The sequence below is a fragment of the Triturus cristatus genome, chromosome 12 (genome assembly GCF_964204655.1).
Source record: "Triturus cristatus chromosome 12, aTriCri1.1, whole genome shotgun sequence".
Classification (NCBI taxonomy): domain Eukaryota; kingdom Metazoa; phylum Chordata; class Amphibia; order Caudata; family Salamandridae; genus Triturus; species Triturus cristatus.
In genome coordinates, this window is record NC_140595.1 from 739,424,721 (window position 1) to 739,442,234 (window position 17,514).

General features: G+C 41.8%; 1 protein-coding gene across 2 annotated transcripts in view; it reads left to right on the forward strand.

The window, feature by feature from the left end:
- LOC146782638 (calpain-5-like) overlaps positions 1–17,514 on the forward strand; it is a 142,412-nt gene that overhangs the window by 88,286 nt on the left and 36,612 nt on the right. For both annotated transcript variants that reach the window (XM_085640024.1, XM_085640025.1), the window contains exon 6: positions 2,529–2,722. In XM_085640024.1, coding sequence (XP_085496150.1) covers positions 2,529–2,722 — 194 coding nt within the window. The remainder of the gene's footprint in view (positions 1–2,528; positions 2,723–17,514) is intronic.

The window sequence follows — 17,514 nt, forward strand, 5'->3', positions numbered from 1 at the left end:
AGGTTTCCTAAAGAAGGTCCAGGTACCCACCTCACTCGTTCTTTCACGCTTATACTATGTTAAAAAACTATGCCATTAAGTAGTAATATCTACTTTGAGACAACTCTAAAGATTTCAAAATGCAGCGGACAGACGACTTTTACACCTTAAGATGTGGAAGCATCGCTCACTGGCTCTGAAGGGCCTGCATTGGCTACCAGCTGCTAGAAGGTCTACCTTCAAACAACCGAGCACAACAATCGAGGCAATACAAAGATGTGGGCCATTGTTCTTACAGATGAAACTCAAGAAATGCTCTAAAAATAGGATTCTATACTGCAGGTTGTCACCACAATTAATTCCCCTCCCTATAAGCAGACTATGGTAATGTATCCTTCTTTGTCCAATCTGCCCAACTGTGGAGCTGACTCCCACGGGTCACGAGAATCGCCTGGTGTTTAGGGAGGTCCTGTGGTCTTTGCGTTCCCCCACCTGAACCTCAGAGTCTTAATAGAGTAAGGATCTCACAAACAACAAGAAAGCAGACATAGTGTATGACCAAGAAACCAGAAAAATGGCATACCCTTGACGAAGACTGCAGTGACCAAACACACAGCATATGTCACACAGTATCGACAGATGGAATTGCAGGTTCCATTTAGAAATATATCGGGTGATGAAGACGTTAGCGCCGACATGCAGATATAATGCACAACCCCATAGAAACTGACCACTCTCTGTCAACTAATATGTCTGAAGGGTACAACTTTCTCATTTTAAAAGTAAATGCCATTAGCAACCAATAAAAGATTCTATTACTTGTACTCATTACATGACACCGCATGAAAACCATTCCCAAGTGGGCATGAATTACTTGACAGACTTGTTCCTCCACCTTTGAGCCTGAACCCCTGCCTTGCTGCACTCTCTCTCTTGGTTTCAGTGCTGCATCACAAATAAACATAAGAGCTGATTGTAGTGGGACACACATGCTTGACTGCATGCTAGCCACTTATCGCAAAGACGCCATAAAAAGTAGGGAATTGTCAATAACCAACACATCTACATCATTAACACCTAATGTCCTCTGAACGATAACCCACATGCAACTAACCAGTTAGCAATCTGTAATAGTGTGGCTTAGTATATGATTAACCAAACTCCAACTAGGGTTAGAAACTAAGTTTAACATTTGCTTAGAAGATGTTTGTCGTGTTCTCACTGCTTGGGCGTGTGAACATCCTTGGTAAAAACTAACACCAATAAATGCTTATTTTTCAGTGCACAATTCACTTTATTTTCTGCCACAAGTTAAGGTCACCTTAAAAACCCTGTTTAACGTGAGACCAATGCTTAGTTTTAAAATAATCAATGGTTTAAGTAACTACTGGTGGATCAGCTGCCCTACCCACTGCTAGCCCACGGTTCAACAAATCCCCTGCTAGGTGGATCCTGGGAGAAGCAGAAACTTCCATCTGCATGGCCACTGAGCCTTCTGTACCTGCTAACCCCAGCCCCCAGCCCCTGAGCTCTAGATCTGAGCTCCCCACCCCTTCCCTAGACCTGTCAGTGCTGGACACTGGAGGAGGAATCACATGGTCCACAATGGGTCACAGTGGTTTGTGAATCCCACTTTGCTGGACTAAAAAGATCATGGGTGCAATGAAATGACTAGTTCTCTCTCAAACTCTAGTTCTGATCCAATAAACTGACAACTGTGGTTTGACAATGCTGGAAGAAGTTTAAGTTTTAGAGGCATAGACCGAGATGGTTCTTCTGTTACCAACTGGAGTTGTCGCATGAAGCTTGAACGTTTTACTTTCGCTTTCTGGGAGTGGTGCTTTTTTTCATTTAGAATGATGATGCGAAACTACATAAAAGTACCACGGTGCAAGGAGAAAACCGTTCCCACCCGTCGCGGAACAACCTGAGATCTCTGTATATGGAAAAGAAGTGACATCAAATTGAAAAAAATATATATTTTCATATACAGATGAACTGGTGTCTAAGCAGGGCCACTGGAAATCTGTGGCAGGGGATCCCCAAATTATGCAGCAGAGTTGTCTAAGTTATGCAAGCAAGAAAAGGCAAATTATGTGGCATAAGGCGGCACATTTTTTAATAGTATTACTTCATCATTTTGTCATTTTTAAACACGGTAATACATTCCGGGCAAATATTTCACACCATAAGTACCAGCTGAACAACCAAACCCAGAAATAACTAACTGAAAGATGACCTGTTAACCTCTGCGAACACATGTTGCCACGTTTTTTAGTATCTTTTGATCCGTTTGCGCTCGAAATAATTAATTTTTGTTAAAATCTGCTGATGAGGCAGAAGCAGATGTAATATGTGATAAAATTCATAATTATACTAAAAAAGCTGCATTCTCAGAATTGCATAATTTCGGTGGCCCTGCATATAAGGACCCAGTCTAGAGACACAGGAAGTCCATGTCTCCTGGGCGGAAGGGTGGGACTCTGGGTAGGTCAGGTGGAAGCAGCTCAGGGTGCTCTGACACCTTCTCTTTCCTTGTGTCTCCCCAGCCCTCCTCGGGAGAGGAGATGGAGCTGCAGATGCCGTGCGGGCTCGTGAAGGGCCACGCCTATGGGGTGACCGACATCAAGCCCGTGCACCTGGGCACCGGCCTCCTCTCCTTCTTCAAGACCAAGAAGCTCTACATGATACGCATGCGCAACCCCTGGGGCTCCACAGAGTGGTGCGGGCCCTGGAGTGACGGGTAAGACTGGCTCAGTTCCTTGTTCATTGTACTGTAACTGCCTTTAAATAGTGCTTGCTACCCTTGATGAGGCATCAAAGCACTTTATGCTGAGCAGCACGCTGCTCCTGAACCCAAAGGTTAGTGGTAATGCGGTGGGTATTAGCTCTTATTGGTTATTAGTGACTGAGGCGTACATGCATGTGACTCGGATAGAATAGACCTGCATAGGATAAAAAGTAAAGAGAGGCTCATTCGCAAGAAAAAAGGAGAGGCGACATCGGCAGGTTGAAGTCAGGTCAATTTTTCATGCAGGTATTTAGGAATATAGAGGAGGATTTTTGAGAGAGTTTGCAATCTGAGGATGCAAAACTGTAGAAAGAAACATTATTTGATTGATTGCAAGACTGTGCTATATTAGGTACTTTTGATAGGCACTAGAATCTGGCCAAAAGTCTGCCTGCTGCAAATTTTAGCATTGTCATTGCCGGGCACATTATGTAATAACTTTTATATGGTGCAGTTTATTAAATACACATTTTTAACTATATTCTGGTCACTGTAAAGAACTATGACCCAATTTAATGTTGCTCCAGTTATCTACCTTGGAGTGATTAAAAAACGAGTAGACGCAACTGCGCTCTTAACTCCTCTCTTGCAGATCACACACGGGTGTGGGCCCCAGGCACTTGTCTCACTGAGCAGTAATGCTCACTACATTGCAAGGGAAGAGTAGATAAGCGTCAAAAACAGGGAGAGAGCAAGGGAAGGGGGAACGTCCGTATCCCCTGTTTAATATATGTTTAAACAATGATGGACGAACCCAAATATGTGTGGTACAATCACTACAAGGCAGTGTCATGGGACCCACTGGGTTTGTTAAAAGACCCCTCACACACCAACCTAGTTGGTGTCATGCTTCATCATTGGGGTCCCAGCCGGGGGGCCGAATGCCCCCCGGTTGTGCTAAGACGCCTGATTACAGCGTCGCTGGTGTGGTGCAAAAAAGTGTGATGTGATGTGGATTAAAAATACTTCTGAGAATCCTTGTCTTATAATTTTATTAATGGCGGCTCAGGATATGATTAAAAGATATTCGTGATGCAACTAAAAAAAGAAATGATTATCTTATAGTTGTCTATGTGGTTGGTCTACATGTTTCAGCCCGCAGGGGAGTATAGATGGGGCTTTCTTCAGGACCGGTGAAAGTGGTGAGTGGCAAAGTGAGTAGTGCCACGTGGAAAGTGATTATAAAAAGTATTTAGTACGTACACACGCGCTAAGGTGTGTGGACTGCGTGTCTGCGTACTTACGGACAGTTAAGCAAAAAGGGGACCTGTGGGAAAGAAAGAGACAGCACAGAACATGTATACACATATGACAAATAGACAGTGATATTAAGCAATTATAAAATGCATTCTTCAGTACTGTGATCATCTGATTAGATCTACCAAGTGAAGGTACTTATAGGTGCAGTCAAAACATCAGGTGGGCATGCTGCATGCTGGAGTGGTGCAGCAGCTGGTTGAAGATGACTGGTCTTAACGATGCTATGAGGCTGTGCGTTTAACACATAACGGTCTATTGGCATCACACATACAAGAGTAGATCAGCTTCAGGGCACACACATTTCAGGAAGATCACTGACCTACCGTGAATAAAGTGAACTCAGAAGGGTAACTCTGATCATAAAGATGCCTTTGGAATACATGTGAACATTTCTGGCAGATGACTCCTAATTTTTAACCCAAAAATGATGCTTTTGCTCACTTAAGAATTGTTCGTCAATTGAAAATTACTGGGAGAAGTCAAATGCTCCCACTCTTTTTCTCCTACATCTACCTCTTATCTGTTCCTTAATGGTGGCAGGTGTGCATTGGTCCGTCAGTCCGCCTTGCGTCAGGCACTGTGGCATCATCAGCGCCAGTGTTGGCAGCGGGCCCTCGCAGAGGGTGAAGACGATTCTAGGTATTAGAGACTCTAACTATAACTCTCGCCCTCGTCATGCACTGCTAATTACCTCACATATTATATCACTCATGACAGGTAGTGACATCATTGATCACAGCACTGCAACATCTTAAATGACATCATTGATGACAACTCTGTGCATAGCTGGGACGCGAGTCATAGTTACTTTACGGCACGAGTTGTAGTTACTTGAGATGCCTATAATTGGTGAATTTGAGTGGTTTTATTAGTTTAAAATATGTTTTAAGACATTTTTTTTTAATCTAAGTATAGCTTTTTACACTTTTGGTATGTGTATATGTATATATGTGTATATATATATATGTTCAGCATAAGGTTAAAGTCAGCTTCAACACCAACCACACTGCACTCCCAGGGGGATTATTTCATTCGGCTTTTCTTTATTTTGAGTTCACATCAACGCGTTTCGATGGCCTCTCGCCACCTTGTTCACGATATATATGTATACAAGTTCCTCGTCTTTCCAAAAGGATACCAGCACTCACGGGGTCGTGTTAAACCAAATTTAATTTATTTCTTTCGCGCAGCAAACAAACGCGTTTCGGAATCAATCCTTCGTCAGTGTTTACGGTTGACACTGAGAGGCAGCATGTTTTTAAATGTCATACCTTCGAACATTGAAACAAAAGAGGGATGGTGCTCACAGGAATGCAAGCACCATTTTGTAATGGTATTTCACAGTCTCATTAATACCTGATTTTTATACTTCTATAAGCATATTATGATCCTTGTTACATGATGGAATATGATTTTGGTTTTTTTTCTCCACAATATCCTCAATAATCAATCATGGTTAACGTCTGCAATTGCCTTTAACTCAAAATAATCTTGCCGTGTATCGGCGATTGGCAATCACCCTCTGGTAATTGCCACAATTCCCTCTATAGTTTCTTGTTCCGCCGTGTATCGGCTTATTCTTTAATGGTAGAATGGAAAAATATTATTACACATGTTTTTCTAAAAAGTCGTATGCCCTTATATAGTAATGTAAAAAACTATTTTCACACCTGATTCTTCAAATTGATTTGTCCTCATACTGTCTAGGTCCCCAGGTGTACTGTCAACTCCTCCCAACTATTTAACCCATTGGGGGTCTTTGTCTGGAGGTCAATGATATAGCGTGACTCCAATCTTCTTAATTTCAACACCTTGTCCCCCCCCTCTGATATTCAATGGGACACAGTCAATGCTAAAAAACTGTTATAGATCCCTATCACTTTTGTGTTTGATAGCAAAGTGCCTAGCAACTGGATAATTTAGATCCTTCTTTGCTATAGCACGCATGTGTTCTGGAACCCTTACTTTCACACAATGTATCGTGCTGCCTATATACCGAAGGCCACATGGGCACTTCAGGCAATAGACAGCATGAGTGGTTTGGCAGGTCATGAATTTATTAATTATTTTTCCTGATTTCAAACCTTGTACTTAATAGGTAAGTACCCTTTTACTGAAAGCGCAAGCCTTGCACTTCCCGCAAGGGTAAAACCCTCTCAACTCATTCAGTGTTCCCTTGCGTGATGGCAACATGTCTAAATGACTATGAACAAGACTATCTTTTAGTGAGTGAGCTCTCTTAAAGGTAATTAATGGAGCTCTTGGAATGTCTGCTCCAATAATTGTGTCGGCCTTTAACACATGCCAATTCCGTTTCATAATCTTTTTGAGGCTATCTGCATCCTCTGAATAAGTTGTCACCATACGGAATTTACCCTCATCCTGCTTTTTCTGTTCTGGTTCTTTGAATAGACCTTCTCTTCGTAGTTGTTCCACTTTCTGTAAAGTGTTTTCCAGAATATCCATTTGGTATCCTCTGACTAGAGATCGGTTAAAACTTTCCTTCACTGCTATGTTAAAATCCCATTCCCTTGAGCAGTTACGTTTCAACCTGAGGAATTCTCCATAGGGGATGCTGCTTTTAAGTTTCGGCGGATGCCTGCTAGTGGCGTGCAACGTACTGTTGCCTGCCGTAGGCTTTCTAAAGAGGGCTGTAGTCAGTTTCACATCTTGTATCTGCACCCTTAGGTCAAGATAGTTCACTTCCACTGAGCTAATCTCACCTGTGAACCGTAAATTAACATTGTTTCTGTTCAAGTGTTCTATGTATTTCCTCTGCCTTAATCAATGGCCCCTTCCATATTAGGAAGAGGTCATCGATATATCGATACCATGACACTATTTAATTTGTCCAGTTTTCGTTGGTTAAGGACCAAAATTTAAACAAATTGGCATTTGAGTTATGTTTTTCCTCAAAATGCCGTGAAGCTGGATATGTTGCATCGTGGTTCTTGATTGCACGCATGTGCTCAAGAACCCTCTTCTTGGTGGGGTGGATGGTGCTCCCCACATATTTCCTATTGCACGGACACAACAGACAGTAAACTGTGTAATCGGAATTACAGTTCATCAGTTTACCAATCTTTCGCCTAGTCTTTCTTCCTGGTACAGTGAATTCCTTGACTTTTTGGCTATTCCTGCATGCCTTGCTGCTCATGCAGGGATAGAATCCTGTGATCAAATCTCTTTTCTTGGGGTTCTTCGTATAATTGCTCCTTACCAGCTGATCCTTGAGTGCTGGGCCTCTCCTATATGTAATTAAAGGACTCTGTGGGATGATATATCCTATATTATGGTCTGATTTTAAAATCTTTCAATTTTGTCTGAAGATTTGGAAAATCTCAGTGAATCCTGTTGTGTATTCTGTTATCATTCTCACTTTCCCTTGGGGTTCAACAGCAGAGACCTCTCTTCCCTCAGTATCTAGCAGGAGATTTTTCCTTTCTACCTCTTTGATCTTATTGTTAGCATTAATTAGGTTTTTTTTTCTGTATCCTCCCTTCGAAAACCTGCTTAGAGCATTGCTGCTTTCCTCCCGGAAGTCTTCATCTAATGAGCAGTTGCACCTCAGCCTTATGAGTTCTCCGTATGGGACTCCATTAATGACGCTTTTAGGATGGAAACTATTGGCGTGTAGTACGCTATTTCCTGCTGTAGGCTTCCTATACAGTGTTGTTTCAATCTTATTCTCTCTTACATACACCATAAGATCTAAATAGGGCACGCTGGTCTTGCTCATATATTCAGTGAATCTTAGATTTACGTCATTGTTGTTTAGCTCTTCTATATATGTGTTGGCCTCTTCCATTGACCCTCTCCATACAATGAAGAGGTCATCAATGTAACGAGATCATAGAACCACTTTTTCCAGACAGATTTTGTTTTTTCCTACCCAGGCCACGTGCTTCTCCCACCAGCCAACGAACAAGTTCGCGTAGCTGCGGGCGAAGCACGTGTCCATCGCAGTACCCTGCTGTTGATGAAACAATTCTCCTGCAAATAGAAAAATATTGTTATGGAGACAATATGCAATCAATTCCTTAAGCATAGTATTGTGTTCAAAATGCTTCAAATGTCTCTTTTTCAGAAAGAATTCTATTTCTTCAAGTCCTCTCTGATGATGGATACTTGTATAGAGGCTGGTTATGTCCAGGGTCACCAACAGCATGTCTGGTTCCCACTCAATGTTAGAGATGATTCTCAAAAAGTCCTTTGTGTCTTTCACATAAGAGCTGACTAATGGTTTTAAAAAGCAATGAATGTAAACTGAAGTGTTCTCCAATAAACTGTTTTTAGAAGACACAATAGGCCTGCCGGGGGTATTTGTTGCGCTCTTGTGGACTTTGGGGAGATGATAAAATGTTGGTAACTCTGGTGGCTCACAGTAAATAAATTTAAAATCTTCTTCACCCAATATTCCCTTTACTCTTCATTTGTTAGCAAGTTCCTGAAAGTCTTGTATGCTCATTTCATAGTTCAGGCGTGTTTTTACTCTGTAACAGTTCGTATCAGAAAGTTGTCTTCTAGCTTCATTAAGGGAGGTTATTTTGGCCATTATTACGACGTTTCCTCCCTTGTCAGAGGATTTGATTATTAGATTGTCGTCCTCTCTCAGGCTTGTTATTAATTTTCTTTGGTGTGTTGTTAGATTCTCTTTCGTCAAGTTAGGACTTCTTGCCTGTAGTTTTTTTAGGTCCTCTGTTACCAAGTCATGGAATGTGTCTATTGCTGTCTGTGGGATGAACCCTGATTTCTTAGAGTGCTTACGGCACCCTTTTGTGTGATTCCCATCTCTTCTAGGAAATCCACTGTCTCATTGGGGTCATCATGGCTGCTACTCATTTCAGTTTCCAATTCCCTCATTGCAGGGGGGGCATTTAATTCCATTCCTGTTAGTGAGTCGTCTTGTTCCAAGCCATTTGCACCGCCTACGTCTTGTCTTTTTGGATGTAATGTATGTATCTTCAATAGTTTTAGTTTACGCACGAATTTACAATATGATGTGGGAGCACACCGCTGACCTCTCAGGCAAGGTTCACCCCTGGCATTCTGGGAAATGCAGTTTCTTCCGATGTTTTCAAGTGTTTCGCCAAGGTTGGCGCAGATAGTGCTGATCTCTTGACACGTGTTTCTGGTTTATTAACCGTCATCAGTAGAGAATACAGCCAATATTTTGGGTTTGCAGAGTAGGCTGCCAATTATTACATCCGGTCCAGTATCTCTCACTGGCGCTCAGGTGCTTCATCCACGAGCTCGTCAGCTCAATGACTCACGGGAGTACTTTAAATAGACAATATGATGTGGAAGCACACCGCTGACCTCTCAGGCAAGGTTCGCCCCTGGCATTCTGGGAAATGCAGTTTCTTCCGATGTTTTCGAGTGCTTCGCCAAGGTTTGCGCAGATAGTGCTGATCTCTAGACACGTGTTTCTGGTTTATTAACCGTCATCAGTAGAGAATACAGCCAATATTTGGGGTTATCTGCGCCAACCTTGGCGAAACACTCAAACATCGGAAGAAACTGCATTTCCCAGAATGCCAGGGGCGAACCTTGCCTGAGAGGTCAGCGGTGTGCTCCCACATCATATTGTTTACGTACAAATTAGTATAAGTCTATCTGTATGTTGGTGTAATTGAATTGCGTTGTAGGGCAGAAAGTAAGGCCCAACTCCAAAATTTTGGTTTCTTTCTGTGTGATTTGTCTGCTAAACAGGTTAATCACTGTTTTCTTCTCCGGTGTCCTGTCTAATTCCGTTTCGCCCCTCGTTTGCTCCTTGTCCTCCATCCAACCGGTGAGGTGTCTTTTCCTCTTCCTTCCCCATCTGTTTTTTCGTTTCTTCTCTCTGGGGGGGTGTGTTCTTGCTGCCGGGCGCTGTCTTGCTTCCCTCATTAGCTGGTATTCGTGAAGAAAAAATAATATATAAATATATAGATATATATTACCTACTGGCGGTCGCCAGTAGGTAGTTATAGTTAGGACCACGTTTCCATAGGAAATCCGCAACATTCTATTTTGAATAACTTTGGCGCCGGTTGACGAATCCTCGTGAATTTTTCAAAATAGGTGGGGCGCTACGCTCCGCTCCTACCCTGAAAGTCTCGGGGGGATTCGTCAAGCGGGGGCTGAGATAAAAGGGGGGTCCCAAAACGTGTTTTTCCCATGCATTTTTCCATAGGACCTTTAGACACAGCTACAGCCCGAACGGCTGAACAGAATTACTAGAAATTTGGCAGAGAGGTAGTCCTCAGGTCAAGGAAGTGCCTTTTGTAGGTTTGGTGTAAATCTGTTCAGTAGATTCTGAGAAAATAGCCTTTAAATCAATATATATATCTGAGCCAGCTTACGGTGCGCTTACGGTACGCTTACCGTACGCGTACGGTGGCGTGCGCGAGCGCGATTCTGATTGGCTCTTAGATCTTAGTGAACATTCGAATCGGTCGAAACCAGGAAGCGGCGGCCGCCATTTCGTGTGTTTCACTCAGAAAAAAAAGAGTGATATCTTGAAAAGGGGGCAAGGAGGAGAGTTACAGACCCCCTAACATTTGTAAGGGGGTCAAAGAAGGACAGAAAAGTACAAAGAAAACATTTATTGATTTTAAAAAAAATCGCGGGGTACGCGTACGGTAAGCTCACCGTACGCGTACGGTAAAAAAATAAAAAAAATAAAAGAAATGAAATGCAGATTTAAGAGTTTAGATATTAGGGGGCTCTAAAAAGAGCCGTTGTGTTTATGAAGTGATTTTTTAGTTGTACCTACAAGTAAGTACCGATGCAGAGTCTAAGGTTCAAGAGGAAGACTCTGTTCCCTTCATCATTAAAGTGCACACCATCTCCTCTATAAATGTCTTGCATGTTGTAACGCAAGTTGTTGTGGTAAATGGAACCCATACCATAGTCACGGAGGAAAGCAGAAACAGATTTGTTGACGTGCTTTCTTGCTTTGTCAAACAGCGGACAGAAATGATTGGACCAGTTCCATTTTTGCCTTTGGCATATGTTAGAAAACACAAAGGCAGTTTTAGGGAAAAGTGAAAACAGTTGTGCAAAGGTGTCCTTCATAAGCATTTCCAGACCTACCCCAGTCAAAGTGCCTAGGTCATTGCCACCACAGTGCACTATTATGAGGTCAGGGTGTTGGATTTGCCTAAAGGATTTCACCAATGGCATCAATTGGTGCCACTTTAACCCTCTCTGACCAATCCATTTAATGTCTACATTTGGCAAAGCAAGGTCTCTCACCATATCTGTTTTCTCTGCATACTTTTCACTCCAGAAGACATAGCTGTGCCCTACAATCCACACTGTGAACATCTTCAAAGGAGAACTGGATGCACTCAGGAGGTGTCTTTCAGTAGAAAGGTAAAAAGAAATGAAAGACAGTTTGGAAATGGAGGCATACATATTTTTTTCATAAAAAAAAGAACTGATTGGCTGTTTCATACCATTCTAGAATAAAAACTAGGCTGTATGTGTAAATTAATAGAAGCATGTTTTGTATTGGTACAGAAAAATGTGTTACCAAAGAACAGTACTATGGATTTGCTGTTAGGTTTGAAAAGTCAAGCACTCTTGCTCTGTGGAATTGAAACATTGTTTGGTGAACTTCTGACCTAACTCCACACAGCAGTGTTCCATGAGCTGTTGCTATGGTAGCAGGCAGAAGTCAAGTTGGGGGAAGGGTACTAGGCAGAAGTCAAGTTGGGGGAAGGGTACTTTTGGAAAAGGGTTGGTTTTCAACCAATAGAAATGTGTGATTACATTTGAAAAAAAGGGGGAAGCACTGAGATTTGAAATTAACATGTATATGTGTGGAAAAATAGAGGGAAACTTTGCCATTATCTGGTTCTGCTGAAAGGAGAGCGGTGTAGAGAACAGAGATCCTGGCTCTGATAATCTGCTGTTTGAGTGCCACATTTCTTTCACAGCTAACTAATTTTAAAGGTGAGTTTAGAGTTTGAGAGGGGATGTATATGGTAAATTAAGAAATGAATAATAGAAATGGAATTCCTTTTGTTGAAGTTGTGTTTATTATTTTCTGTTTTGGGAGAAATTTAAATGTGAGGAACATGTAAAATATTATGAACTATGTTTTCACGATAAATTAAGGTGTACTGGTAAAAATAAAGAATACTTTAAGGGTTTGAGGTTGGACTCAGTAATGCAAATACATACAGCATCAGTAAGGCTGGTTGCCCTTGCTGGAGTGTAGGCAGTCACCCAGGTTATACATGGTGCTGGTCTGAAAAAGCAGTTTGGACATGTGCTTTTTTAAGAATCTGAAAAGTGGATTCATAATGTGTCAGTCTTTAAAAGTGATTATCACTTGCCAAAAAAAAGAGTAGTAAGTGTGCTTTCAAATTGGCAAAGAAATTTCGTTTTGTGACTAATGTGAAAACATGACTCTGTGTGCAAATAGGAATTACAGGCAGAGATTTATTGCGTATTGCTCTGGTGATTTCACAGTTGCATTAGATGGAAAGGGGGAGCCATTTTTTGGTGGAGAAGCAGACTCTTAGCACACACCCAGCTGCTTACCCTGTGGAATCATGCACAGTATTCACAAGCGAGTGGAGTTTGAGGTTTCAGTCAGTAATGAAAATACATTCAGCATCACTAAGGCTGGTTGCCCTTGCTGGAGTGTAGGCAGTCACCCAGGTTATACATGGTGCTGGTCTGAAAAAGCAGTTTGGACATGTGCTTTTTTAAGAATCTGAAAAGTGGATTCATAATGTGTCAGTCTGTAAAAGTGATTATCACTTGCCAAAAAAAAGAGTAGTAAGTGTGCTTTCAAATTGGCAAAGAAATTTCGTTTTGTGACTAATGTGAAAACATGACTCTGTGTGCAAATAGGAATTACAGGCAGAGATTTATTGCGTATTGCTCTGGTGATTTCACAGTTGCATTAGATAGAAAAGGGGAGCCATTTTTTGGTGCAGAAGCAGACTCTTAGCACACACCCAGCTGCTTACCCTGTGGAATCATGCACAGTATTCACAAGCGAGTGGGGTTTGAGGTTTCAGTCAGTAATGCAAATACATTCAGCATCACTAAGGCTGGTTGCCCTTGCTGGAGTGTAGGCAGTCACCCAGGTTATACATGGTGCTGGTCTGAAAAAGCAGTTTGGACATGTGCTTTTTTAAGAATCTGAAAAGTGGATTCATAATGTGTCAGTCTGTAAAAGTGATTATCACTTGCCAAAAAAAAGAGTAGTAAGTGTGCTTTCAAATTGGCAAAGAAATTTCGTTTTGTGACTAATGTGAAAACATGACTCTGTGTGCAAATAGGAATTACAGGCAGAGATTTATTGCGTATTGCTCTGGTGATTTCACAGTTGCATTAGATGGAAAGGGGGAGCCATTTTTTGGTGCAGAAGCAGACTCTTAGCACACACCCAGCTGCTTACCCTGTGGAATCATGCACAGTATTCACAAGCGAGTGGGGTTTGAGGTTTCAGTCTGTAATGCAAATACATTCAGCATCACTAAGGCTGGTTGCCCTTGCTGGAGTGTAGGCAGTCACCCAGGTTATACATGGTGCTGGTCTGAAAAAGCAGTTTGGACATGTGCTTTTTTAAGAATCTGAAAAGTGGATTCATAATGTGTCAGTCTGTAAAAGTGATTATCACTTGCCAAAAAAAAGAGTAGTAAGTGTGCTTTCAAATTGGCAAAGAAATTTCGTTTTGTGACTAATGTGATAACATGACTCTGTGTGCAAATAGGAATTACAGGCAGAGATTTATTGCGTATTGCTCTGGTGATTTCACAGTTGCATTAGATGGAAAGGGGGAGCCATTTTTTGGTGCAGAAGCAGACTCTTAGCACACACCCAGCTGCTTACCCTGTGGAATCATGCACAGTATTCACAAGCGAGTGGGGTTTGAGGTTTCAGTCAGTAATGCAAATACATTCAGCATCACTAAGGCTGGTTGCCCTTGCTGGAGTGTAGGCAGTCACCCAGGTTACACATGGTGCTGGTCTGAAAAAGCAGTTTGGACATGTGCTTTTTTAAGAATCTGAAAAGTGGATTCATAATGTGTCAGTCTGTAAAAGTGTTTATCACTTGCCAAAAAAAAGAGTAGTAAGTGTGCTTTCAAATTGGCAAAGAAATTTCGTTTTGTGACTAATGTGAAAACATGACTCTGTGTGCAAATAGGAATTACAGGCAGAGATTTATTGCGTATTGCTCTGGTGATTTCACAGTTGCATTAGATGGAAAGGGGGAGCCATTTTTTGGTGCAGAAGCAGACTCTTAGCACACACCCAGCTGCTTACCCTGTGGAATCATGCACAGTATTCACAAGCGAGTGGGGTTTGAGGTTTCAGTCAGTAATGCAAATACATTCAGCATCACTAAGGCTGGTTGCCCTTGCTGGAGTGTAGGCAGTCACCCAGGTTATACATGGTGCTGGTCTGAAAAAGCAGTTTGGACATGTGCTTTTTTAAGAATCTGAAAAGTGGATTCATAATGTGTCAGTCTGTAAAAGTGATTATCACTTGCCAAAAAAAAGAGTAGTAAGTGTGCTTTCAAATTGGCAAAGAAATTTTGTTTTGTGACTAATGTGAAAACATGACTCTGTGTGCAAATAGGAATTACAGGCAGAGATTTATTGCGTATTGCTCTGGTGATTTCACAGTTGCATTAGATGGAAAGGGGAGCCATTTTTTGGTGCAGAAGCAGACTCTTAGCACACACCCAGCTGCTTACCCTGTGGAATCATGCACAGTATTCACAAGCGAGTGGGGTTTGAGGTTTCAGTCAGTAATGCAAATACATTCAGCATCACTAAGGCTGGTTGCCCTTGCTGGAGTGTAGGCAGTCACCCAGGTTATACATGGTGCTGGTCTGAAAAAGCAGTTTGGACATGTGCTTTTTAAAGAATCTGAAAAGTGGATTCATAATGTGTCAGTCTGTAAAAGTGATTATCACTTGCCAAAAAAAAGAGTAGTAAGTGTGCTTTCAAATTGGCAAAGAAATTTCGTTTTGTGACTAATGTGAAAACATGACTCTGTGTGCAAATAGGAATTACAGGCAGAGATTTATTGCGTATTGCTCTGGTGATTTCACAGTTGCATTAGATGGAAAAGGGGAGCCATTTTTTGGTGCAGAAGCAGACTCTTAGCACACACCCAGCTGCTTACCCTGTGGAATCATGCACAGTATTCACAAGCAAGTGGGGTTTGAGGTTTCAGTCAGTAATGCAAATACATTCAGCATCACTAAGGCTGGTTGCCCTTGCTGGAGTGTAGGCAGTCACCCAGGTTATACATGGTGCTGGTCTGAAAAAGCAGTTTGGACATGTGCTTTTTTAAGAATCTGAAAAGTGGATTCATAATGTCAGTCTGTAAAAGTGATTATCACTTGCCAAAAAAAAGAGTAGTAAGTGTGCTTTCAAATTGGCAAAGAAATTTCGTTTTGTGACTAATGTGAAAACATGACTCTGTGTGCAAATAGGAATTACAGGCAGAGATTTATTGCGTATTGCTCTGGTGATTTCACAGTTGCATTAGATGGAAAGGGGGAGCCATTTTTTGGTGCAGAAGCAGACTCTTAGCACACACCCAGCTGCTTACCCTGTGGAATCATGCACAGTATTCACAAGCGAGTGGGGTTTGAGGTTTCAGTCAGTAATGCAAATACATACAGCATCAGTAAGGCTGGTTGCCCTTGCTGGAGTGTAGGCAGTCACCCAGGTTACACATGGTGCTGGTCTGAAAAAGCAGTTTGGACATGTGCTTTTTTAAGAATCTGAAAAGTGGATTCATAATGTGTCAGTCTGTAAAAGTGATTATCACTTGCCAAAAAAAAGAGTAGTAAGTGTGCTTTCAAATTGGCAAAGAAATTTCGTTTTGTGACTAATGTGAAAACATGACTCTGTGTGCAAATAGGAATTACAGGCAGAGATTTATTGCGTATTGCTCTGGTGATTTCACAGTTGCATTAGATGGAAAGGGGAGCCATTTTTTGGTGCAGAAGCAGACTCTTAGCACACACCCAGCTGCTTACCCTGTGGAATCATGCACAGTATTCACAAGCGAGTGGGGTTTGAGGTTTCAGTCAGTAATGCAAATACATTCAGCATCACTAAGGCTGGTTGCCCTTGCTGGAGTGTAGGCAGTCACCCAGGTTATACATGGTGCTGGTCTGAAAAAGCAGTTTGGACATGTGCTTTTTAAAGAATCTGAAAAGTGGATTCATAATGTGTCAGTCTGTAAAAGTGATTATCACTTGCCAAAAAAAAGAGTAGTAAGTGTGCTTTCAAATTGGCAAAGAAATTTCGTTTTGTGACTAATGTGAAAACATGACTCTGTGTGCAAATAGGAATTACAGGCAGAGATTTATTGAGTATTGCTCTGGTGATTTCACAGTTGCATTAGATGGAAAAGGGGAGCCATTTTTTGGTGCAGAAGCAGACTCTTAGCACACACCCAGCTGCTTACCCTGTGGAATCATGCACAGTATTCACAAGCGAGTGGGGTTTGAGGTTTCAGTCAGTAATGCAAATACATTCAGCATCACTAAGGCTGGTTGCCCTTGCTGGAGTGTAGGCAGTCACCCAGGTTATACATGGTGCTGGTCTGAAAAAGCAGTTTGGACATGTGCTTTTTTAAGAATCTGAAAAGTGGATTCATAATGTGTCAGTCTGTAAAAGTGATTATCACTTGCCAAAAAAAAGAGTAGTAAGTGTGCTTTCAAATTGGCAAAGAAATTTCGTTTTGTGACTAATGTGAAAACATGACTCTGTGTGCAAATAGGAATTACAGGCAGAGATTTATTGAGTATTGCTCTGGTGATTTCACAGTTGCATTAGATGGAAAAGGGGAGCCATTTTTTGGTGCAGAAGCAGACTCTTAGCACACACCCAGCTGCTTACCCTGTGGAATCATGCACAGTATTCACAAGCGAGTGGGGTTTGAGGTTTCAGTCTGTAATGCAAATACATTCAGCATCACTAAGGCTGGTTGCCCTTGCTGGAGTGTAGGCAGTCACCCAGGTTATACATGGTGCTGGTCTGAAAAAACAGTTTGGACATGTGCTTTTTTAAGAATCTGTAAAGTGGATTCATAATGTGTCAGTCTGTAAAAGTGATTATCACTTGCCAAAAAAAAGAGTAGTAAGTGTGCTTTCAAATTGGCAAAGAAATTTCGTTTTGTGACTAATGTGAAAACATGACTCTGTGTGCAAATAGGAATTACAGGCAGAGATTTATTGCGTATTGCTCTGGTGATTTCACAGTTGCATTAGATGGAAAGGGGGAGCCATTTTTTGGTGCAGAAGCAGACTCTTACCACACACCCAGCTGCTTACCCTGTGGAATCATGCACCGTATTCACAAGCGAGTGGGGTTTGAGGTTTCAGTCAGTAATGCAAATACATTCAGCATCACTAAGGCTGGTTGCCCTTGCTGGAGTGTAGGCAGTCACCCAGGTTACACATGGTGCTGGTCTGAAAAAGCAGTTTGGACATGTGCTTTTTTAAGAATCTGA